Raw genomic sequence first — 25,995 nt, forward strand, 5'->3', positions numbered from 1 at the left:
TATTCCTTATCATCAGAAGGTCTGCCCATAAATACTTAATTTTAGGCCATGCAATAGCATAAGTTCCGGTGATAACACGAAATTGCTGATAAAACAAATATGGCGCTTCAGTCAATTGATAAACTATTTTTCAGTCAAAACGTATTACACGGATACCTATACTGATTCGAAAACAAGTAGTTTACTTTTATTTAGTTTGTGACTAGGTGCTAGAAGAGACGGGATTACAGCGACATTATCACTAATCGATCATCGATCGTCCTGAAATGTTTTTTAATTGATTTTTGCGTTGAGTTAGCATCAGTTACAGGATTAGGACGACAAACTTTCTCATTTTATCGGTCTTGTGGCTGGATTTTAGAAGGGACGGGATTAATAGTCCGCTTTTTTACCGTGCTTGGAGAATGATTGAAAATTCACACGAACGCCTTTGAATGTTAAGCAATTTGTCACACTAAAATAACATAACTGTACCTACATTTTAAAATATCTCTAAGCCTTTTTATTTTTACGGTACCCTGATGAGAAATCAATAATCGAGAGGATCGTCAACAGAACGTCAAGTGTAGAGTCAGTACGCTCTAAGAAATGAAACAGTGTCGATACGGGTCAATTTAATAATAGAGAAGGCATGATGTCACATTATTCAACATTTCTTTATTTTACGAGAGAAATAAATAATGGTATGAATTACATACTTGCTTACTTGTACATAAATTAAAAAAAAAATTTTTAATTTTACTTTTACTCGTTATTTTCTATATATTTTAAATGATTTTGGCATCATTTTGTGAATGGCTTCGCATCCTCTCTCATGCCTATTTAATGTTTCTTTCGAAAACCTTGCTTCGCAAAACTTGCATTTTACTTTTTTTGTTATTTTTCCTTCCCTTGTTGCTTTTATCGGTCTGATTATATTTGTAACTTTCTCCCATTGGCTAAAACCTACATTGCGGTAATAACTGAGAATTGCGCGCTTTCGTTCAGCGTCAGTAGTATTCATCCACATTTCGATATGTTTGTTTGTATTGTGTTTTAGTTCTAAGTGCCTAGGAAATTGAGTTTGCTTCTTTCTGCAGAATATACAGAAACAAACGCCTTTTCTTTTCTTTCCATCAGCTAAAAACAATCATTATATATTATATTAGTTATTTCTTCTTCATTAAAAAAAGGATAAATTATAAAATTAGCGTAAACATTAAAAATAAATGTCCAAGATAGGGAAACTTATAAGCAAGAATATAGTGAAAGCTTTAGGTAGCAATGAACTTGTGCTGCAGTGTATAAAACCTGTTCACTTAAAATTTATCCTCAAATCTCTATTTAATACAGAAATACGACAAGTTTAAAGAAGTAAGACATATCTCTTTCTAAAAATGAAAACTAGTTTTTGATAGGAGTATATCAAGTATAATAATCTATTGTAATTGAAGTAATAAAATGCTTTCTCCAATGTATCTTAAAGATAACAATTAAGTTAATTTTTAGAATATAATTTCTATTAAAAAGAACGAAAATATATAACTTTTTATAAATATTTTTATGGTAAATTTTTGAATATATGATTTTATGTATCTTGTCCGCTAAAACAACGATAATATTGTAACAATTATTAAGTTATTTTTTGCTGTTACAGATAAGAGCAATAAGTAAAATTTAGAAATTGTAACTATTCAAATTTGCATATATTCTGAATGGAACTTTGTTTAAATAAATATTTTAGTTTCAAATAAATACGCCAAAAAAAGTATACAAATTTTTTAGGAGAGGAGTTAGATTTTTCACAAAATAAAATAAAAAAACTTTTAATATAGTTTTAACTGTCACCAAAAATATTTTTTATACACTTTGAAGATAGCTTTTTACTCAGCTTCAAAACTATACTACTATGCACAAGGCGAATAAATATCCAACGTAATTTCTAAGTACCGAAATGAAGTAAATCGAATGACATTTTTCCAAAAAGATGTCTTAACATCTTTTTGTATATTATTTAGTATTTAAGCTTAGGTTTCAAGTTTTCTTCTATGTACCATTTCTATGTACACACATTTAAATTTGTCTCTATAGGATGCCTTTATAAGACGTATGTATATGGTCAAAATAAACATAACATGTTAATAAATAAAATAAAGGAGAGGAGCCCAGCGGAGGACGAGGCAAAGAAGAGAGAAAAGGTCGAGGAAGGAGAAGAGAGAAGCCCGTTTGAGAAGAGTAACCTGACGCTGAGGACACCAACGAAGAAAGGAAAAGAGAAAGAGATAGAAGACCTACGAGAGAAAAAGAATGATGGAGAAGTGGGAGGAAAAATGGAAAGAAAATGAGGAAAGGATAAAGGAAGCCCTGGAAGAATTCAAGAAGAAGATGGAAGAGGAGAGAGAGGAAAGAATAGAGATGGGAAAGAGAGCAGAGAAGGCGGCAGAGGAGGAAGGTAAAAGAAGGGACCAACTAAAGAAAGAAATGCTAGAGAAAATAAAAAACCTAGAGGAGAGATTTGAGGAGAGAATGCCGGAAAGAAGCAGAGACGGACCAGAGCAAGATCGAAGGGAAAAGAGTGCAGAAGAGGAAGAAAGAGAAAAAAGGCAGATGGAAGAACTGGAGTGGAGAATAGAAGAGGGAGAGAGAGAGAGAGAGGAAGAGAAACAACGTGGTTATATCAGGAATCAGAGGAGAAGGATGGGACAAGGATAAGCTGAAGAGCTGGGTAAGAGACAAACTGAGAATAGAGATAGAATTCAAGAGAGTATGGACAATAAGAGGAAGAGCCAACAGCAAAATAGGAGCTCAGTGCAAAGACGGAGAGGAGAAAGAAAAACTGATGGGGATGAAGAGCGCGCTGAAAGGGACGGACGTGTTCATCGACCACGACACGACCTGGAGGGAGAGAAGAACGAGGGAGAAACTGAACGAGTTAGCAAGACAGTGGAAGAGAGAGGGTCATACAGTAAAAATAAGGAGAAACGGGCTCACAGTCGGGAATACTGAATATGTTTGGGCAGAGAGGAAGGGACAACTTTTTCGAAGAGAGACAGGAAAAAGGGCAGAGGATAGAAGAGCAGAAGGACAACACAAGGGAGGAGACCAATGAGAGCATAAAGGTAGTAAGCTGGAACGTGGCAGGGATAAAAGGACTAGGAGAGGATGGATGGAGATATCTGAGAGTGTTCGATGTGATCTGCAGGAAACATGGATGGAGGATGGAGAAGGAGACAGGATAAAAAAGAGGCTAAAAGGATACGAAATCGAGGTAAGAGAAGCAAAGAAGGGGGGTAGCAGAGGTAGGCTTAAAGGGGGTTTGCTAATGGCAGTAAGGGCAGGGGGGAGCGGGGATAAGATAGAATGGATGAGAGGCAGGTCAGGAGAATGGATAGGGGCGAAGGTGAGGATAAAGGGGGAGGAATGGTGGATATGCACGACATACATGAGAGAAGAGAGGCAAAACAACTATGAAGAGATGGAGGAAATAGTAGAGAGGGCAGGGGGGGACAAAATTTTGTGGTGTGGCGATCTAAACGCTAGAACAGGAATAGAAGGGGGCGGTTTCGATGAGGAGGGCAACGAGGAAAAAAGAGAGTCGAAAGATAAGATAAAAAATAGAGAGGGAGAAGAACTGCTAAATAGGATCAAAGAGATGGGGCTCAGCATACTAAATGGTAACATAGAAGGGGACGAAGAAGGGGAAATCACATACGTGGGAGGGATGGGGTGCTCGGTGATTGACTATGGAATAACGAATGAGGAAGGGAGGAATAGGGTGAAGCAAATGAGGGTAGTAGACAGAATGGAGTCGGACCACGAGGCGCTAGAGGTCGACCTCGAATCGAGAAGAAGAAAGGAAAGGCAGCGGAGGGAGGAAGCAGTGAAGGTCTCATGGTCAGAGAGGGCAATCGAAGAATATAGAAGATGGATAGTTAGAGGGGGGGCCGCGAGGACGTGGGGGGAGATCAAAGTGAAAGTAGGGAACGCGCTACAATACAAGAAAGGGAAACCGGGAAGAAGAGAGGAGGGAAAGTGGTGGGATGAGGAGTGCAGGAGAAAGAAAGCAGAAATGAGAAAGGCAAAAAAAGAGGTAGGAAAGGGGAGGAACAGCATGGAGAAATATAGGCAGGTTAAAAGAGAGCTAAGAAACTTATGCAGGAGAAAAAAAGAGGAGGGCCTAAAGTCAGAGATAAAAGAGGCAAAGGAAGATAGAACGGGCAAGAAATTCTGGGACATGGTCAAAAAGAGAAGGAAGAGAAGAAGGGAGGGAATAGACAAGAGCATAAGAGATGAAAAATGGTTAGAGCACTTTAAAGGGCAACTGGGGGAGAAAGTAGGGCGGCAGGACGAAGAAAGGGGAGCGATACTGGAAACGGGCAGTGAGAACGAGGGCGGAGAGGGAGAGATAGAAGTGGACGAGGTGAGAAAGAGCATAAGAAAGATGAAGGAGAGAAAGGCACCTGGAGACGACGGAATTCAAAACGAGGCATGGAAACACGGAGAAGATCTAATGCTGGAAGAGCTAACGGAGATTATGGGGAAGATATGGGACGGAGAAGGCTTTCCAGAGGAATGGAAGAAAGGGACAGTGAAACCGATATACAAAAAAGGAGAGAAAGGAGACTGCGGGAACTACAGAGGAATCACACTAATGGACACAGGATATAAAATCTATGCGGAGCTTTTAAGAGGGAGAATGGAAGCAAAACTAGAAAAAGAGGGAAGACTAAGCGATACACAGATGGGATTTAGGAGAGGAAGAGGCACGACGGACGCGATATACGTGGTGAGCATGGCGGTGGAACAGGAGCTGAAGAAAAAAGGAGGAAAAGTGTACGCATGCTTCGCAGATATGAAAGCGGCATTCGACAAGATAAAAAGGGGAGAGATCTGGAGAATGATGAGGAAGCTGGGAGTGAACGAAAAAACCAGAGAAAGGGTAATGGAGATTTATGATAGGACAGAATGTGAGGTGAAGGTAGGAGAAAGGAAGATAGGAAGCTTTGAGAAACAGAAAGGAGTGAGACAAGGATGCCCACTAAGCCCACTACTCTTCAATGTAGCAATGGCAGACGTGGAAGAGGAACTGAGTAAAGTACAAGAGGGAGGAGTGATACTAGGAAGGAAGAAGATATGGTCGATTTCGTACGCAGATGATGTGGTGCTACTAGCAACAAACGCGACAGGGCTAAGACAGATGATGAGAAGATTCCAGAAAATTATAGAGAGGAAAGGGCTGGAGCTGAATGCGGAAAAAACGAAGGTGATGATATTCAGAAACGGAGGGAGAAGGGGGAGAGAGGAGAGATTTGAATGGAACGAAAAAGAAATAGAAGTGGTGAAGAAATTCGAGTACCTGGGATACACAATGAAAGAAAACGGAAAAGAGGATGAACAGATAAAGAAAATGAAAGAAAAGGCAACAGCTTTACTAGGCACAGTATGGGGGATAGGAGAACAGATATGCAAGGAGAACTGGAAAACCAGGATGAAGCTATTCGAGGCACTAGTGCAAAGTGTGATGGAGTACGGAGCAGAGATTTGGGGTTGGAAAGGCCAGGAGGAGTTGGAAAAGGTACAGAGGAGATACATGAAGTGGGTACTGAAGCTAGAGAGGACAACTCCAGCGCATATACTACACTGGGAAACGAAGAGATTCAAGCTGGAAACGAGAGCAAGGAAAAGGGCCATAAGATATGAGAGGAAATTGAGCAAAGCGAGCGAAGGCACTCTACTAGGAGAGTGTTGGAGAATACTAAGAAGAGAGGGGGAGAGAAAAGAGAGGAGCGGAAGAGAGAAGGAGCAGCGGAAGAAAGAGCTGGAGAAATGCGGGTTATCCCTGACAGAATATATCAGAAGAGTGGAAGCAGGAGAGGAAGTAGAAGAGGAGATTGAGAGGATAAACAAGGACACACAATGGCAAAGGTGGAGAGAGGAGATCAGGGACTCAAAATTCGCGGGGGAGACCAAAGAACTGCTAAAAGAAATAGGAGATACCCCACAACATATGACGGACACAGGAGAACACAGAAGGGGATCATTAGGAATAATAGCAAGATTTAGACTGGGGAGTGAAACGAGGAGCAACAAATACTGGAGAAGCGAAGAAGACAGGAGGTGCAGAATGTGCGGAAAAGAAGAGGAGACACTAAAACATGTGATAGAGAGGTGCGAGGACACAAAGATACCAGGAGCGGATTGGAAAAAAGTTTGCGGAGGAGAGAAAACACAGATAGGGTATCTAAACGGAATAATATGGAAAAGGAAAAATAGAGAGGAAAGAGTTGAAATATAGGGAAGAAAGGAGTCACAGGAGGGAGAGTGGAAAAAAGGAGGTTTGAATTTGGCGCGCAAAATGAACTAGGAACCAGATCGGAAAGTCACTAGAAACAAGAGAGGAGGAACTAGGGAAGCGAGGAAGGACGAGTGGAACGGATAGGAGGAACGGAACGGACTAGAAGCAGAAATCGCGAGGGAAAAGAAAGGATACACGTGGAGCAGAAGAGGTTATAACCGACAAAACAAGCAAAGAACACAAAACAGTAGGAGATAACGAGAGAGAGAGAGAGACAACTGGAGTGATGCCAAGTTACGAGAGGAGAATGGAGAGGGAGATGAAGGAGCTCAAGGAGGAGTTGAAGGAGTGCAAAGTAAAGCTACAGCTGGAGAGAGGAAAGAGAGAAGCAGCCGAAAGGAAAATGATGGACCTGGAGAGCGACGTGGTAATAATAAAAGAGAAGCTGAAAGAGGAGGGAAGGGAGAGAGAGAAGCTGCAGAGATGGATTGGAGAGATAAGGGACAGCGTAAAAAACATGCAGAAAAAGGCAAGAAAGGAGGAGAAGAGAGAGGAGGTAGGAGAGAACAGGGGAAGAATAAGAAGTGAGGTTAGGTTAATAAGTGCCAGCAAGAGGAAGAGAGATGAAGAAGAAAGAGGAAAGGTAGGAGAGAGAGGGATAATAATGCATAGAGGACCAAGGTGGGATGATGAAAAGGAGCTACATGGATGGCTAGAGGACTTCTTGGAAGGGACCAGGTGGGAAGTGGAGGAAACGTCAAATGATGACACCAAGAAGATCATATTCGAGACGAAAGAGGAGATGGAGAAGATTTGGAGGAAACGAGAAAAGGTAAACGCAGAAGGAGAGATGAGAATGGAGCAATGGATGAGTAGAGAGGAGAGATGGGCGAAAAGAGAGGCCATGAAGGTCAGAGAGAGAAGAATGGAGGAGGCAAAGAGAAACGGAGAAGGGCAGAGAAAAGGCAACATAAAGGTTAGAATGGGAGGAGAAGAATACGAATGGATAGAAAAGGAAGAGAGAATAAAACTAGTAAGAGAGGAGAAGAGAAGGGACGAGGAAGAAGAGAGAGAGCTGAGGAGGAAGAAGGAGGATTGAGTGAAGGAAGATAGAGAGAAGAGAAGAAAATAATAAAGAAAAAAACAAAAAGAAATTGATTTAAATATGTATTATTAAGCTGTACACTACGACGCAATAGTTCATAGTTTCTTGTAAAATATTGTAAATACTAAAGTATAAACAATAAACGATTCTATTCATATCATATGTTAATAAATATTTATTAATTATTTACCGCTTTTAGGTGCTTTTAGCGAACTTTCATCGTCATCAAAATCAATTTCAGCAGTTTTATCATCAGGCGGTTGTAGTTTTCTATATCTTTTGCTTCGTAAAATTGATTTTGGTTCAGCAGGGTTTGCACTTGTTGCTGTAAATGAGACATTAAGGAGATTTTAGCGCCAGATTTAGAAGTTGACCTTTAAATGACCTTGAAAATTACGGCCAAGTACATGTTCAAGGTCATAGAAGAGTCAGTCCCTCAATACCCAACAACTTTTGTCTAAAACATTTTTTGATTCTATTGTAAGTTATTTAGCTAGTTAAAATGGGACACCCTTCATAAATTTATAGAAATTCAAATAAAAAAAAAAACTCACCTCTTTTTTCGTTTTCTTTTTCAATTTCAATTTTTGATGCACAAATCCTGTTACTCTCAACCAAAATTAGCTGAAAATTATAAATAAAGCATCAGAAAATTGCATAATTGCACGTTTTAATTTTTAAATTAAAGTAGTATATAAAACAATTTTATTTTAAATAAATTATTCTTACATTCTCTTTACTTTGTGAATGGATAGGTTTTCTGTCAGAGACGGGCCTGGTGAGAGTCCCAGACTTAGTCCGCAGTTCTTCATCCTCGAATGTGGCTTGTTTTGTTTTGCTTTTTGGCTTCTTCGATGTTTTTAAAACAACAGATCCTGCGTCTGTTTTTTGCTCATCGCGTTGTTTTTCCTGTGGCTTTACCTTTCGCGGCACCTCGAGAGGAACTACTGGTAAAGTGTGCCTTATAATGCTGTCTAAAATGAGAAAATAAAAAAATGCAACTATTAATAGAATTTCAATGTTGTCAGAAATATTTACACAAACATTTTTGAAAATTATTGTGGTACTGATAATTGTATAATAAAGAGAAAAAAATACGCACCTTTGTTAAGATCATCTCTATTCGTCAAAGAATCTAGAAAAAATATTTTGATGAGTATTATTTCTCTCATTAAATGACGTGAGAGTACATTTTAAGAATGTAATTTAAGAACAGAATGTATTTTAACTCTTTGAGGGGCAGCGTATCAACATATCGCGACAGTTTTCAGCTCAATCGCTCTCGTATAAACTTCTACATCATCATTAGTACTTAGGGTTTGTAATGCTTTGATTGAAAATTTGAAAATTTATTTATTTAATTATTTATAAACAATCAAAGACAAAAAATTTTCAATTTTTTTGAATAAATTCGGTCTTGGGCAGCGTTTTTAAGGTAATCTTATGAACATTTGTATAAAAGGATTGTTCAAAATGGCAGATCTAATATGGCGATTCTAACCTAAAATAGTCGCCATATTTTGAATTTTCCAATTCTGATACCGGATTCGTGATTAGCGACTTCAAAAATCAATAGAAACATATTGATACCCATTGCAAGTCTAGTACAAAAATGTGACCCTCAAAAATTAAGAAGTAAATTTTAAGAACAGATAGATAAAAATTTTACCACTGAGTTCTAACTGCGTAGAAGATATTATGGTTGAGAATGATGGTACCTCGTTCATTGTCTTATTTAATCCTGAACTTTTTTCTGTTTTGTCAGAAGATATTATAGTTGAAAATGATGGTACCTCGTCCATTGTCTCATCAAACCCCGAACTTTTTCCTCTTTTCTTAGTAGAAGCCAAATAAAAACCTGCAAAGGGCATTCGAGTCGTTATCAATTAACTTATTTCTAATCACAAGTCATTTGAGAATGCGACCGAAAACCGTGAAAGTAGAGAAAAGCGCGAGAGTCGAGAGACAAAGCGTTTGGGCCGATTCGGAGAATCGCGGGCCATTCGGTGCCGTTGAGCGCGTGCTAGAGGGGAGAGAGAACGAGCATGCGCGAGGTGCGCGGCGCGCGGCGATGAGAATTGACTCGAGAGAAAGAGATATCGAGAGCCTATGAGTGAATGAGAATGATTGCGCGAGTTGTAAATTAATTTTTGTGAATAAATAATAGAAATCGTTGTGTTAATTAATTTTCAACACCTCGGATAACCCGATTCGGGGAGATCTAACGGTTTCTCCTCCGAGATTCAGAAAGAGAAAATCGGAACATTTAATCGGAATAATAGTGACCAGGATACGGGACCGCGTGCTCAAATATCATCCTCGCTAGAAAAATCTAATTTTAGTTGCACAATGTACTATATCTATCTAATTAAAAGTCTTACAATCGTACAGTATTTAATTTTCTTTTTTTATTATGTTTCAAAAAAAGAATCCAGTAACCATTTTTTAATAGTAGCCAAAAGGCAATAGCAGAATATAAAATAGTATATTGCATACCATGGATTTTAAGTGTTATTTGAGACTGAGTATGGAGATTGTAGTAGGAATAAATATTATTTATTTGAATAATGAATACGTACTCTTGCTTTTCGGCAGAATTAGTCTCTCTATTCTGACACGAGGTAAAGACATTGCCTTTATTAAATGGGTAGAATGACTAGAAAAACCAACAAAATCTTCCTCTTCAATTGATTCTAGAAAAATAAAAATTAAATAATTATTATATTATAAAAAAACGTTTTGCCGCGGCCGCCGGTTCAAGAATTTTCCCCCTTGATTTCTCCCCTTAATTTACTTCTTAATTCCTGCCCATCATTTACTTCTCCTTCATTCCTCTTCCTAAATTTCTCCCCCTTAGTTCCTCCCTTCATTTGCTCCCCCTGAATTCCTTTCTTTTATTAAATAATTTGAAAATAAAAATGTTCCGAGGATCTTCGTTCATTGTTTTGTTCCCCAAAATTTTAATATAAAATAACGTTATATTTCAAATTTAATTTTTTAAATTACTACCTTTTGTCTTAACAACTGTAAGAATAACAACACAATGAACAAGGATTTATTGTTCTATTAATATTCTGCGATTCGTCGATGTTTTTTTGTTTTGAATCTCTTTAACCAATCTTATAGATCTTATTTTGTAAAAATTCTGTATCTGGACAAAATAAAAACTAAAAGTTTTATCACATAGCTATTCTTAATATGCTTTTACATTGTTATTCTTGAACCAGCGTCGGCGGCAGTGGCGGCGGCGATATGCTCTATTTATTGTGCGTGACACGTCGATGCCAATGGAAAAGAGTTACATGCTCACAAGGAGATATTGTCAATCCGATTCTAAAAATTGCATGCCTACAAGGCGATACTGTCAGCTAGATCTATGTCTTAGCATTCATACAGTTAACAGTATCGTTTGTTACTTAAGTAGCTTTAAAGTTCATATTTACATTTGAGAAATAGTTAAGTCTCGTTCGCCACTTTGCTAAAAATTAACGTTTAAAATAGGGGTTGGTCAGCGAAGCAAGCAGGGAGGGAACACCCCTAGTATTATTAATAAAATAATATGCTTGTGTGCAGATCAAAATTTTACCATTCGATACTATTGTAGAATGTGTTTTTCCATTGGTGAATGACGGATCCACTTTGAACTCTGCTTCAATTGTAAGATTTTCGTCCTTTTTGTCCGTAGAAGCTAGAAAAATAAAATTTATGAACAATAATCAATTATTGCTTTCTCTTGAAGAAAATTTTGTAATAGTAAAATTTTTAGCTTCGCTTAAAACAGGTTAGAAATGCGTTTTGAGGTGTTTGCAGTTCGAATCACGGTTTTAGAAAATGTCTGCATGGATAGATTGTGTGTGTGAAAGTGTGTGTGTGTGTGTGTGTGTGTGTGTGTGTGTGTGTGTTAGTATGCGAATGCGTGTTTTTGTGCGTGTACGTATACCGTCAGATTTCTGGAAGACCGAGGTCAATATCAATAAAATTTGATAGGTATTTCTGATTTAGGATTTAAGATTTGGAGGAATTTTATTTAATTTCCACAATAATGGTTATTTTTATCTCTATTTTTTGATTTTTGAAAAAATATTTTTGCGTTGTTTTAATGATATTATTCATGCAATGTATTTGGCAATACTGTATCAGAATTAGAATAAAATCACCTACTTTTCCCCGCTTGATTGTTTGAATTGACCATTATTATCTTCTACTTCTTTTAAACTAAATGTCATAACCCTATAAAAATCATGTTATATATGCAACTTACAAAAAGGATCAAATCCAAAATCTATGATACTGGAATCACTGTTCAGCCCCTCCAGCTTCAGTTGTTTATCATCTGAAAATTAAAAGTAATACAATATTTGATGTATCTTAGGAATAAAAATATGTTTTTAGGGTCACTAAATCCGAATCCGAGGTCGGTTTAACCCAGGCACGTCAGGGTTTGTCCATAACCTCAAAAAAACACTACAAAATCTACTAAAATTCATCGACTCTTAAACTTAATTCGTAAAACCATAATCCTATAAACCCCTAACCCTATAACCTTATGACCCCATAATCCTATAAACCGCGAACCCCATTACTTTTTTATCCTATAACCTTATGACTCTATAACCCGATATGATATAGGATTATGGGGTTATAAGGTCATATGTTTATGGGGACATAAGGTTATAGGGTTATGGGGTGATAAGGTTTTAGGAGTGGCTGTGGGCACATAAGGCCACCGGGTTAGCGGTTTATAGGACTACGGGGTTATAAGGTTATAGCGTCTGGGATGCGAATGATAACACCAAAAATAGGTCATATGTCTAGGTTATATGTTACTTAACATTTAATTATTTAAACAAATTAAACTAAAATGACTGCTAACCTAGACATATGACCTATTTTTGGTGTTATCATCCGTATGGTACTTCGAAATATAACAGCCTTGCCATATTTAAATTGAATTTACAACTTTATTGAACTAAAAAAATTGTTGCAAATTAACCTACTTAGAATCAGCATAGATTTTACTCGGATTGCAGCACTGATTTTCTAATGATTCAGTCCAGCGTTTTGAGACTGAATCTACACGGTTTCAGACTCAAATTCAGTACGTATTTCCGTAATGATTTCAGTACTGATTTCGGTGCGGATTCCGTACGGGTGTTTTTTTCTGGGTATACATTATCAAGTAAGAATAAAGTTGGATGCGGAGAGGAACTTTCTGATCGCTGTCCTGAACGCATTCAGCGAAGGTACCCTCTTTACGTCACGAGGTAAGGCGTTCCAAAGCCTCGCTCCACGAGCCCTGAAAGAGCGGAGGCCCACGTCCGTGCGAGAGCGAGGCACGAGCAACTCTCTGCCCTCACCCCTGTCAGATGTACGAGAAGAGTTCTTAATAAAGAAATCACATAGGTAAGAAGACCTCTTAATACAAATTATTTTATAAGCCCCACAGATATAACGCACGCATGCATTTTGAAGGCGCTGCAATCTAACCCGAAGCTTCCCTGACACGTCAAGGTACACAAGCGAGCAGTAATCCAAATGAGGAATAATAAGGGCCTTCGCTAGCTGTTTGCGCAGGGCCTTGGTGGTACAAGCGCGAAAAAATTTCAAGCCGTAAAGTGCGCGATTAGCTCGCTTCGTGATACACTCGACGTGGGGCTTCCAGGAGAGCTTGGAGTCCATGACCACTCCGAGGTTCTTCACCGTGTCAGAAAAGGGGACCAGAGCCCCAGCTCCCATCTCCACGCCCGGAAGACCAAGGCCGTTCAGTATATTAACGTTGTAACCAGATCCAAAGAAAATAGCCTTAGTCTTCAGAACGTTCAGATGGAGGCCAGAGGCCCCCGCCCACGCCGACACTGCTCTAGCTGCCCCCGCCAAGCATGCGATACCAAGGTCAAGTTCAGACGTCTCCACTTGCGTGTAAATTTGGAGGTCGTCTAAATAAAGCAGATGCTTGATATGACTGGTGTCTAACGTCTCCTCGATGTTGTTTATGTAGAGACTGAAGAGAACGAAGCCCTGCGGAACCCAAAGATTGGTTGAAAGCCAGTCGGACTGTCCGAGGGACTTAGTAACAACTTTTTGTTGCTGGTCAAAGATATAAGACTTAATCCACTGGATCACACTTCTGGAGAACCCTAACTCAATCAGTCTACGAAGTAATCTGGTAGGAGAGATGGCGTCGAAGGCTTTACTAAAGTCAAACAAGAGAAGAAACGTCACAAGTTTCGAAAATTTTTTATGTTTACTAGCGTCAAGTACTTCGACACCATCAATGCCGCGGCGAATATCCTCCGTGAGCTTAAGCAACGCGGTCTGAGTGCTGTGGAAACGCCTGAAGCCTGCCTGGAGTGGATTCAGGATGTCGCTGGATTCTAGAAACTCCATGAGTTGTGAGTGGACGATTTTCTAAAGGACCTTCAACAAAAAGCTCAAGATGGCAATGGGCCGAAAATCAGAGATCAAAGAGGGAGCGGAGGTCTTCTTCAGGGGCACAAGATGAGCCCTCTTCCAAGCGCCTGGAAAAACACCGCACGAGAAAGAGGAATTAAATAAGTTGACGAGTCTCGGGCCGATAATAGGAAGGGACTTGGCTATAACCTCAAGAGGGATGCTATCCTCACCCGCAGCGCGCGAGGAGAAATGGGAGACGGCGAGAACTACATCCACGATAGAAACAGCTCGAAAAACAAAGCCCTTCTCAGAGTCTGATGCCGCAACATCCTCCAATTCCCTCGCGCACTCCGAGTCGGAGACCGACACGCCAGCGAAGTGAGAATTGAGCTCCTGCGGGGTAGCATCGTGCAACTCCTCCTTAGTAGAGGGTAAAAGGCCGAGAGCGCGCAACTCCTTCCAAATATCTTTTTTATCGGCTAATGCCTTGAAAATTCTGTTCTATAAAAAGGAGTTACGCGCCTGCTCAGTCCGAGTCTCAGTCTCACTCGCCAGTCGAAGATACTCCCCCCAGAGGTCGCCAAGCCTCGTCCTACCGGAGCGCCTTCGCACCGCGTCACGCTTTCTATAAAGGAATAGAAGGTCATCGTCCACCCATGAGGGTGTAATTTAATGCTGACAATAATAATGGTATGAAGACGATTCCCCGCATCCAAGACCTCGTCTTTTTCGTCGACGAAGATCACATCAATCCACGTGCGGGATGCGTCGGTGTGATGCGTCGCACCGTACTCTATGATATTCAGAGCCAAATCGCTCGCAAGGTCGCGCACAAACTTCGCATCAGACGACGCGCAGACGACGCATGATGAGGTCACCCATGATGATTTTGTGGCTAAAGTCGCCAGCGCACGCGCAAAGCTGATGAATTAAGTCAGTCCTTTTAAGAAACAAAACATGAGGGGGGCGATAAATGACCGCGACAAGTACAGGTGCTGAACGGCCCTGCTGAATACTACAAATTAGATACTAAGGGATCCCCGGCTTCCCCGGCTGCTCAGTGTTCCGACAATGTTGCGCGATAACGGAGGCCTTAAGCGTGTTGTGGACGAACAGAGCCAGCCCACCCTCCGCGTTCCGATCCTGTCTTATCAGCGAAAAATTCTCATCGCCAACCTGCTGCTCAGAAATCTTAGAACCAAAGGGCGTTTCCGCGATGGCAAAGAGACGATAAGAGAGTTAATGTTGACGAAACCAGCACGAAGCGCGCCGTCCGCGGGTGCGACCGATGATCCTAGTCACTCAGTGGGCGCAGAGTCCATGTCAATTGCAGAAGGGCAGAGGTCGCACTGCAAGATGGAATAGAAGCAGACGGAAACGAATGACGGTGAAGCAGTGGAGGTCAAGCCATCCTGCATCCCATCACGCATACGCGCGAGAAACCTGCCACGCCTGTGCCACACGAACTTAAAACCGAGATTTTTTGTTGTTGATTTTAAATCCTTAAATACGGAGTAAGAGCTAGGACTAATTGTAAGAGCTTCATTAATAAAAATATTCGTGTGAAACAAGCTTTTGGCAACTCTCTCGTCGAACCTTGAAACAGCAATATCGCGCATGTTAAAGCGCGTGAAAGCGGCCTTCGCTCTCACAAACTTAGCGGTTAAGACCACGCTGAATAGGGGCACGATAAGAGGAGGCGGGCGGCAGACCCCATAACCTTAAAAGATTATGGAGTCATAAGGTTATAGGGTTAGGGGTTTATAGGATTATGGTTTTACAAATTTAGTTTAAGGGTCGATGGGTTATAAAATCATTTAGGATTATCGGGTCTAACTATTTAAAATCATAAATAAAATAAAATTTACCTTTTATTGAGAACGCTCCTTGCTTGTTTACCTCACAAGTATGGCATTCGCATTTACTATTTTTTTGATTAAAATAATTTTGGCCATAAAAAGCAAATAACTCTTCTCCCTTTTTAATTTTTCTGAGAGTACGAATTCTAAGCGAATTTGTGCTTAGACTTTCATATTTGCAGTTCGGATCACAATCGTGATTCAGTAGTGACGCTGGTCCAATAAATAATAATAAAACTCGCTTTTTACTTCTCTCACTGATCATTATTGAAAAATTAGCATTTTGCTTTGTCAGGATTTCCTCTTCTGTTTCAGAGATGGTGCTTATCAAACCAAGTATATCAAGGTTTTGATTTTGTCTTAAATCTCTAGCTGCAATTACTTTCGAGCCACATCCAAGATCCATGGTATATCGATTACACCTAGCCAATTCAACATCCGGACTTTTTAAAAACGTCAAATAAGCGCTGAAGATTCCGTTGGCCTTAGTTGATTGGCTGTTCAAAGAAAACTTATCAAATAACTTCTTTGACTTACAAAAGTCGATCAATTTCGTTGTCGTAGTCTTCACTTTTTCGTCCCTTTTAAACTCTTCTATAATTGAAATAATTTCCCATTTAATACTTCTTGTCAAATTTGAATACGTTTTATATTTCCTGGTTTTGTATCCAACACAAGTATCTATAATAATCGCTTTCGCAAGATCATCATAACTGGCTAGTGCGGAGGATTTTGTAGGCTTTTCTTTTTCCATTGCGCTGATCAAAAATGTACAAAAGTGGGTTTCACCGTCGTAAAAATAAGCACCTGAATATTGAAAGCATTATTGTATAATTAGTATACAAGAATTAATAATATACAGATTTTCCTATTTTATACCACTCTAACCTCAAAATGCTAACTTTAATTGCAATTTTCGGCTCTCGTGGTATAAAATATCGTATGAGACTGTTGTGGGAGGTGTTTTTCTACCTTGCTCGATTTTCTCACTCGCTTCGCCCATGCGAAAAACCTCGAGCAAGGTAGAAAAGCAAATCCCACAACAGTGTCATAATATACTATTAATTTTCAATATACTGACCATGCATTATAGAAAAAATTCGTATTTTTATGAAGCAGATCAATTTTTCAGATTCGTCAATTGCATAATCTAAATAAAACTACTCAGTTTGATTCGAATACTTTTATTGATCTGCTGCAGCAAAAAATAATGTTGAATTTTACCCTATTAAAAATTTTACTCAAGGTCTTACATAAGAAATTACGTATGATCTTATATCAGATCTTGGTAAAGATCTTGTGTAAGATCGTACATAAGATCTTATCATCGATTTTCAACCAAGAACAAAGATAAGATCTTGCGAAGATCTTATGTAAGATCTTATATTCATGATAAAATAAAAATTATTTTCATCTAATATTCATTCAAGATCTTACGCAAGATCGTATACAAGATCTTGCATAAGAGATTACGTAATATCTTTCACAAGCTCTTACATAAGATCTTATTCAATATCTTATCACCATGATCAACACAAATCATATAATTTATAATGTATGCAAGATCTTATGTAAGTTCTTATAAAAGACCTAATGTAACACTTAAAGAGATATCTTTTTATTCATCATTTACTCAAGATCGTATGCAAAATCTTGTATAAGATCCTATGTATATCTTAAATAAGTGATCAATAAAACGGCATCTCTTTAAGTTTTATATCAGATATTGGATAAGAACTTACATAGGATCTTAAATTAATTATTAATAAAAAGATTTCTTTTGATCATGGCAGTAAGATCTTGCATTAGATCTTACGTAAGAACTTGGGAAAGATATTACGTAATGTCTTGCGTATGATCTTGTATACTATCTTGCGTAAGATCTTGAATGAATATTAGATACAAATGATTTTTTTTCATCATGAACATAAGATCTTATATAAGATATTCTATAAGAACTTATCTTTGTTCTTGGTTGAAAATCGATGATAAGATCTTATGTACGATCTTGCACAAGATCTTTGACAAGATCTGATACATGATTTTACGTAAGTTCTTACCTACGATCTTGAGTAAAATTTTTAATAGGGTAATGACCATTGATTTAATTGTGTATAAAAGATTTGAAGGATTGTAATGATAATAACATATAAAATTTATAAGTTAATAATACGATTAGAAAATAATAATCAACGGGACCTTTTTCGCAATAGTATTATTCCAGCTAAAAGGAAACAGACTAAACTATTCCTGATAAATGGTGCACTACGGGATAATACTTATTTAACAAGATGGGTCAGTATTTATTTGTTTCTGTTCCTTTTTGCGTGTAACGAGTCTAATCGTCCGTCACGACAGTGGCAGCACTTCCATCTGTCTAGAAGCTACGGCTATGCCGGAGCCGGAATGGCAGTACGACACTGCAACGTACGACAGTCTCGCCATCTACGACATGTTGTACGACACTTATGACAGTTTATGTTGCGTTGTTCATTGTTGCGGCCTATAGTTTTGGACTTGTTGAACGAAGACAGCGCCGTACTGTGTGCTTTCTATTAAATAACTGTATTCTTATCTAAATAGTTCTTAATTTTGTTACTGTAAATACTATAAATAAGATTGAATGGGATTTATATTTATGGAGCAAATTATATCATTCTATGCGTTAAAAATATAAGCTTATGTATTGTAGCAAATATATGATTTGTTGAATTGCACAAGTGTTCTATGTATGTGTATCCTGCCTTCAATAAAGTACTTCAAAGAAATTATTAGATAAGTAATTTATTATAAATTAAAAACAAAAATTATTATTTCAAACTTTTTTTATTAAGCATTTACTTTGTGGAATTTATTTTATTGTTGCAGGTTCTTCAATGTTTATGATGTTTGTAGCAGATGATTTTTTCTACCAGTTTCTTGACTGGTAAAGTATATTATTTTTAATTTATTAAAATTATTATTTATCTTGTATATAAATGATTTTGCTGCATTTTATTGCATAGTACTATAATGTCATTAATATTTCATTACAGTCAAAAATTGCATACAAATTTGTTTACGGTTAAAATTATAATTAAAATATTGTTCTTTTTTTATTATTATTAATATTGTTCATTTTTCAATGCAATAATAATTGTAATTATGATTGTAATAATTTAATTAATGTATAAAATGCATATTAGTAAAAGTATCTTTTACTAATATGCATCGAAGCACATCGAAGTGCAATATCATTATATAAATGAAAGCTACGAAAAGGGCGAAATAGATATTGTAAAAGTTGACTCGAAATGTAATTTAGCAGACATCTTCACAAAGAGTCTGGATAAAACAAAGTTCCTAAACAATAGAAAAGGTTTAAGACTAATCTAAAATGCGATAACAAATTGTATGCGTAACTAAGAATCCATGTAACACAAATGTATCGAATTATAATGTAAAAATATCATGACTGTAAAATTCAGGAGGCGTGTTGTACTATAAATGGTACTCGTCGCGCCATCTACTGGTTGTCGACGATTTTGTGCAACGAGACGAGCCCATGCGAGAGCTACCGCACCGCGCATGCCTCGCGTCTATACTCTAAGCGCCTATTATATACTATACCACAATCCGTGTGTAGAGTCAGACTATGCTGTACTGTACTCTACTCTCTCTCTCTCTCTCTCTCTCTCTCTCTCTCTCTCTCTCTCTCTCTCTCTCTCTCTCTCTCTCTCTCTCCCTCTGCCGTTAGACTCCGGTGTGAGCGGACGTGTTCTCCGAGGCTATTGCCGACACAATTATTTCAATATACATTATTATTATTATTAACCTCAGTGTTATTATTTTATCCACTATTCCAACAGTTTTAATTAGTTGTTATAAGCAAATTAATTGTTTTTCCGTCTGCTATTTTGTGGCGCGAAATTTTAATTTCTAATTAGCTATGAGACCCCCTTATCATGTTTTACTGATCATATTTTGATAATATTTGCTTTGAAAGTTTGCAGGTTATAATACTCACGGATTCAAATAAAAACAGCTGATTGAGAGAGGTGCGATGATGTAGAAATGTATAGCTAAATATTTTAATAATGCATGTTGTCAATCGAACCAATCGATTTAGAATCTGAATAAACTTCGGAATGACAAAATATAATTTATACTAATCGACATTGAGAAAAGTGAACCTAGAAGTAAGCTCAGAAAAAAACACCTGTACGGAATCCGCAAAGAAATCAGTACTGAAATCATTACGGAAATACGTACTGAATTTGAGTCTGAAACCGTGTAGATTCAGTCTCAAAACGCTGCATTGAATCACTAGAAAATCAGTGCTGCAATCCGAGTAAAATCCATGCTGATTCTAAGTAGACTTATTTGCAAAAATTATTTAATTTTTAAAAGTTAAGTAAATTTTAAGTAAATATAGCAAGGCTTCTATATTTGGAAGTACCATGCGGATGATAACACCGAAAATAGGTCATATGTCTAGGCTATATGTTACTTAACATTAAATTATTTAAACAAATTAAACTAAAATGTAAAAATATCAAAGCCTTGCCATATTTACATTGAATTTACAACTTTATTGATCTAAAAAAATTGTTGCAAATTAATCTACTTAGAATCAGCATGGATTTTACTCGGATTGCAGCACTGATTTTCTAGTGATTCAGTGCAGCGTTTTGAGACTGAATCTACACGGTTTCAGACTCAAATTCAGTACGTATTTCCGTAATGATTTCGGTACTGACTTCTGTGCGGATTCCGTAAGGGTGTTTTTTTTGGGAGATGAAAGAGAGCAAATAAAAGGTTCGAGGGAGGAGGAGAAATAAAAGGAAAGAAAAGCGAAAAAAAGTTAAAAGGAAAAAGTGAGGTTAGCGGCGAGAAGACGGAGGACGCCGAGAGCGTAGCAGCTTTGGAAAACGCAAACAAGAAAAGAAGAGGAAGACAGAGGAAGGAAGAATAAGCGTACGAACAGATAAACCAAATGAGGAACTTTCTCGAGAAGGGAAGCTGCGGGTTTGAGGTGAAATCAATAAGAATAGAATAGAGAGGTCTCTGATCAACAAGCAGGGAGAAGGACCGACAGTAGAAGAAGAGACAGATATGGGAAAGGAAGCAGAGGACTGGAAAGTCAACGAGAAAACAGTTGAAACGAAAGAAGCAGAAAAGAAGGAGGCTAGGAAAGGAACACCTAGGGAAGCGATAGCAAGATCGAAAAAACAAGAGAAGATGGAGGAGGAGAAGGAAACGAACTTAATGACACAGCAGAGCGGCAGAGGGGACAGCGGATCAACGGACAGAGTCGAGAAGGACGGAGAGTCATGGGAAGTGTCATGGCTGACGTCACAAATATTTAAAGTTATTTGTTCGGTAAGTATACATAGCTAATATAATGGCACGTTTACATTTTTATTTCATAGGGTAACAATAAATATTAAAAATGATATAAATTCTTTCATATAAATAATCTTTTTCATTTCGGCTACCAAACGAAACGATGGAGCATTAGAGAGGGTAACAGAAATTAAAGAATCTTTCAACTACTCAAATAAGAAAATAAGCTCATAACGGTACACTTGTATCTTTATACAAATACTTCTAAAATTACTATTACAACCTATCCTCAAGATAATGATAAAACTTAAATTAATACCGTGCCTGGTTGTGCGGTTATTTTATCTAATAGTAGAAAAAAATTTGGTAGCACAGAGTTACAGGATTATGAGATCAGCGTATAACGTATTCTGAAGATGACGATACGACCGACACTAATACCGTGCACAGTCGTGACGATACTTTGATCCAATAATAGAAAATTACTTGTTGGCACTGCGCAACCGGATTATGACGACAGCGATAGCAATAATAACAAAAGGCGAATAGACTCCTCGCATACTCAAATATGATTACAACGACAGCATATTTGCTTTTGCATGTTGCTAGAATGGCTGCGTACTTTTTAAATAGTTACATTATGCACGGCCACACCCACCGATAACCTAACAACTACGATTTCTCGTTAGTGGGATTACGACGACAGTAATAGCCGATTATTTGTTCATTAATAATGCCCTGCTTTGTAATTCTACATCTAGCAACATACAGCAACAACATACATCATCTCTACTTAAATATGATTACAACGACAGCATAATTATTTGGTTCTGCATATTGCTAGAATAGTTGCGTTTTATTTAAATAGTAATATTTTGCACAGCCACACCCACAGATAACCCAACAACTACGATTTCTCGTTAGCGGGATTACGACGACAGCATTAGCTGATTGCCGACAGTAAATTCCCATTAACAACGTATTCTCAAGATGACAATAAAATTTAAATTAATACCGTGCACGGTAGTGACGATACTTTAATCCAATAGTAGAAAAATGTTTGTTGGCACAGTGCAACCGGATTATGACGACAGCGATAGCAATAATAACAAAAGGCGAATAGACTACTCGCATACTCAAATATGATTACAACGACAGCATATTTGCTTTTTCATGTTGCTAGAATGGTTGCGTACTTTTTAAATAGTTACCTTATGCACGGCCACACCTACCGATAACCTAACAACTACGACTCCACGATAGCGGGATTACGACGACAGTAATAGCCGATTATTTGTTCATTAATAATGCCCTGCTTTGTAATTCTACATCTAGCAACATACAGCAACAACATACATCATCTCTACTTAAATATGATTACAACGACAGCATAATTATTTGGTTCTGCATATTGCTAGAATAGTTGCGTTTTATTTAAATAGTAATATTTTGCACAGCCACACCCACAGATAACCCAACAACTACGATTTCTCGTTAGCGGGATTACGACGACAGCATTAGCTGATTGCCGACAGTAAATTCCCATTAACAACGTATTCTCAAGATGACAATAAAATTTAAATTAATACCGTGCACGGTAGTGACGATACTTTAATCCAATAGTAGAAAAATGTTTGTTGGCACAGTGCAACCGGATTATGACGACAGCGATAGCAATAATAACAAAAGGCGAATAGACTACTCGCATACTCAAATATGATTATAACGACAGCTTAGTCAAGAAAAATATTTAGTATGGCTTGTACGTAGTTAATATGATGACACGACGTTTTTTTTTTACCTTTCTTAAGAATAAGCTTTTTCTTCTGCTACCAAACGTAACAGTCAAGCATTGGAGATAATAACAGAAGTCAAGGATTATCTAATTTACACAAACAAGTAAATTATCGTATAACGCGTCTTCTAAATATGTACACTCACTAGTCAAAATAACTTTAAATATTTTAAACGTCAGCCATGACACTTCCCATGAATTTCTTATGGGAGGTGTCATGGCTGACGTTACAAATATTCGAAGTTATTTATTCCGGTGAGTGTACATGAAAACTTCTAATATTACAATATTATATTCTTAAGATGATGATACGACCGACGTTAATACAGTGCACAGTCGTGCCGACGCTATTATCTAATAGTAGAAAAATGTTTAGTTGCTAAAAGGTACCCGATTATGAGGACAGCGTCAGCAATGATAACGCAATGCAAAGAGTCCTGACTACTCAAATAGGACTATAACGACAGCATATTTTCTACTGCATGTTGCTATGATTTTTGCGTCGTAATCAAAAAGTAACATTTTGCACAGCTAGCACATTTCAAGAAAGGTCTTTCTATGGCGATTGATTGAAGACTCAAGTAGATTTGAATCCCATAAGTATATTATTGCCATGGTACATACGATAATAATATCCATAATTTACTATTTGGAAAAACAGAAAATATGTTTTTTCCACTTTTTAGTTTTATAATAAAAAATGTGCAAAAGAAATTATTTTTGAAAAAAAAACAATAGGTTCATAAACAAATTTAAACATTTTATTTATCCTTAGTTTGACTCTTATAATATCTTTTATAGATTTATAGATTTGTAATCTTTTTATTACTTTAAGCTTATTTTTATCATAGGACTCATCTTTATTTTTTTAGATAGATTTATATCTAATTTTGTAATATATTTATCACAGGAATCACAGATCTATAGTTTTAGATAGCTTTTTATCTAATATTATATTTTTTTAATATTTACTGATTTCCACACCTCTTTCTTTGTGCAAAAACCCATGCTTTTATAGACGCAGGGTTCACAAATCTATCTTGAAACAGCTCAGAATGCTTTTCCTTCAATGCTTTGCATTGAGGAATCGTTGGGGCGTTAGTCGAATTTCCTACTATAAAATCTTCAAAAGTTTTGTATACGGTATCACATTCCAGTTTGCTCCATTTGACTTTCTTTTTTACTTCTTTAACAACTTTCTTTGGTAACTCTATTACAGGTGCGTTAAACCGTAAACTTTTGGCTTTTTGATTCTTCGGTTTTTTTTCTGAAAAATAATTCCAAATTTTACATAGTTAAATATTAAACAAAATAAGTATACGTAACTATTCTATTCCCAGACACTGAGACACAAACCGTTATACATGTAAATACACACGCACACACACATACGAAAACTCATATGCCCTATTGAAAATTTGAAATTTTTTTCGTATTGAATTTATATTGAAATTTATGTTTCACAATTTTTTTAAACAAGTTTAAGCAAAACGATAGCTAATTTTAATTTGTAATTGTAATTTAAACATGTATTTTTATTATGTACTTTCATCACATCCTCTGTAATAAACTGCAGTCCCAAATGTGGAAGTACATAATTTAATTACGTAAGAAATCGAATAGAAAAATACGTGTTTATTTATAACAGAGGTAAACACACGCACCAGGCTTAATTAAACAGATATAGACACAGTCTCGCCCAAACAAAAAGATCCACACAGCTACAGACACAATTTAGAGAAGCATACAGATAAAACGAGATGTATGTTAGAAATCATACCATAATCAATAGATTTGCTAGCTTCATCAATTTCTTGTTCTGCTGCTTCTTCTTCTATTTCTTCTTCTATAACAGATTTTTCATTACCTGTGAAACACATTTAATTAATTATAATATGTACATATATTTATATAGAAATATCTTTGTTACAGTAGATACATACCTGCGGTTGTGTCCAGTTCTGTGCAAATTGGTTCTGATACATCTGAAGTTAAAGCCGTATTAATAAATTTAAGAAATAGTGGTATATCTCTATCCACAATGTTTTGTCTATAATGAGACTTATGTATGTTCACATGATGACCCATGTAGCCTGCGAGATCTGATAGTTCCATGTCATTTAGATTCAACCGAATGCAAGCAGTAGCCAGCTGCTTTCTCATACGTGTTGCTCTTAATAAATATGGTTTTTCTGCGCCACATTCTTTGGAGAATGTTGATAATACTGAATATGCAGATGGATGGCGTATTGCATATATAGGAGTTTGAGACAGAGCAAATAAATAAGGATTTTTTGGGCTTATTTTAAGTTGGTCATTATCTCTATGCTCCAAAAGGAGGTTTACGCACAACTTAACATCAGCTGAAACAAGAAGTTTAATATCATTTCCCAGCTTCCCTCGTGTATATAATAATGAGAATTCTTGAGATAAATCTTTCAAATTGTTAGATAAATTATCAAACTCTTTTATTTGAGAATTACTCATTTCTTTGAGATTTTTGAAATCATTTACTAATATTCGTTCTACATCTCCAGGTCTTTTTCGATTCCATACTTGTAAAGTTGATAAGCATGCTTTTTGTAACATAAAGTAAGCATCTTCATTTAATCCATTTATTAATATATTATAATTTTCCTGCATTACTGATTTTAAGTGATACATAAGAGTGCTTATGTCATCTGCTGATGGAAGCTCTGTGTTTCTTTGACGACGTCTAATCCCATGGGACTCTGCAGCCATACGTGATAATCTTAACTTGTAATCATTAGCAAATAGTTCTATAAAGTTCTGCATTCGATTTGCCGAGTTTAGATCATGTTTTCTAACATACATCAGCTTCTGAGTATGAGCCACTTGTTTTACAAGAGTAGCAAGATTTTGTGCTACTGTAGGATAAGCCAATGTTTGGCCATTTCCATCATCCTCAGAACTTGAGGCAAGAGCTTCTATAGCTGCCAAAACGTCTAAGCTTCTTGACGTAATCAAGGCATCCACCAAATTTTTGACATTTAATTTCAATTTTAATCGACTCAATCTCCTAAGTTGTGTACATATATTAGTTTTATGTTGTTGTTCTCTTAAATGAGAACAAATCTCATTTCCATATTCTATTATTAGCTCATCATATTTTATAGCACGAACAATTTTATCGTTTCTCATTCTAGCCAAAATGTTCTCTCGCAAATAAGGAGAAGCATTCTCTCAAATAAGGAGAAGTTCTTACATGTGCTCTATAGTCAGC

The 25,995-nt window shown here is 37.1% G+C and overlaps 2 protein-coding genes across 2 annotated transcripts; both read right to left on the reverse strand.

The window, feature by feature from the left end:
• Nucleotides 1-658: 658 nt before the first annotated feature.
• On the reverse strand, nucleotides 659-19,831 carry LOC116415916. The gene is made up of 11 exons (XM_031921557.1): nucleotides 19,638-19,831; nucleotides 15,641-16,438; nucleotides 11,641-11,712; nucleotides 10,966-11,067; nucleotides 9,959-10,072; nucleotides 9,049-9,237; nucleotides 8,482-8,514; nucleotides 8,109-8,353; nucleotides 7,934-8,003; nucleotides 7,570-7,704; nucleotides 659-1,119 (listed from the first exon to the last, which is right to left on the reverse strand). The coding sequence occupies exons 2-11, from the start codon at nucleotides 16,383-16,385 to the stop codon at nucleotides 752-754; spliced, it is 2,073 nt and encodes a 690-aa protein (XP_031777417.1). The 5' UTR covers nucleotides 16,386-16,438; nucleotides 19,638-19,831; the 3' UTR covers nucleotides 659-751.
• A 3,831-nt stretch (nucleotides 19,832-23,662) lies between these two features.
• LOC103315949 lies at nucleotides 23,663-25,925 on the reverse strand. The gene is made up of 3 exons (XM_031921585.1): nucleotides 24,695-25,925; nucleotides 24,532-24,618; nucleotides 23,663-24,018 (listed from the first exon to the last, which is right to left on the reverse strand). The coding sequence occupies exons 1-3, from the start codon at nucleotides 25,911-25,913 to the stop codon at nucleotides 23,720-23,722; spliced, it is 1,605 nt and encodes a 534-aa protein (XP_031777445.1). The 5' UTR covers nucleotides 25,914-25,925; the 3' UTR covers nucleotides 23,663-23,719.
• Nucleotides 25,926-25,995: the final 70 nt, after the last annotated feature.

Source organism: Nasonia vitripennis (assembly GCF_009193385.2).
Source record: "Nasonia vitripennis strain AsymCx chromosome 1 unlocalized genomic scaffold, Nvit_psr_1.1 chr1_random0013, whole genome shotgun sequence".
In the NCBI taxonomy this organism is placed as follows: Eukaryota; Metazoa; Arthropoda; class Insecta; order Hymenoptera; family Pteromalidae; genus Nasonia; species Nasonia vitripennis.

Coding starts and splice junctions, on each gene's coding strand:
- LOC103315949 (XM_031921585.1), bottom strand. CDS start 25,913: ATGAGAAACGATAAAATTGTTCGTGCTATAAAATATGATGAGCTAATA. Junction 24,619..24,694: donor AGAACTGGACACAACCGCAG/GTATGTATCTAC, acceptor TGTGTTTCACAG/GTAATGAAAAATCTGTTATA. Junction 24,019..24,531: donor TAGCAAATCTATTGATTATG/GTATGATTTCTA, acceptor ATTATTTTTCAG/AAAAAAAACCGAAGAATCAA.
- LOC116415916 (XM_031921557.1), bottom strand. CDS start 16,385: ATGGAAAAAGAAAAGCCTACAAAATCCTCCGCACTAGCCAGTTATGAT. Junction 11,713..15,640: donor AGGAGCGTTCTCAATAAAAG/GTAAATTTTATT, acceptor TTTAATTTTCAG/ATGATAAACAACTGAAGCTG. Junction 9,238..9,958: donor AATTCTGCCGAAAAGCAAGA/GTACGTATTCAT, acceptor TGCCCTTTGCAG/GTTTTTATTTGGCTTCTACT.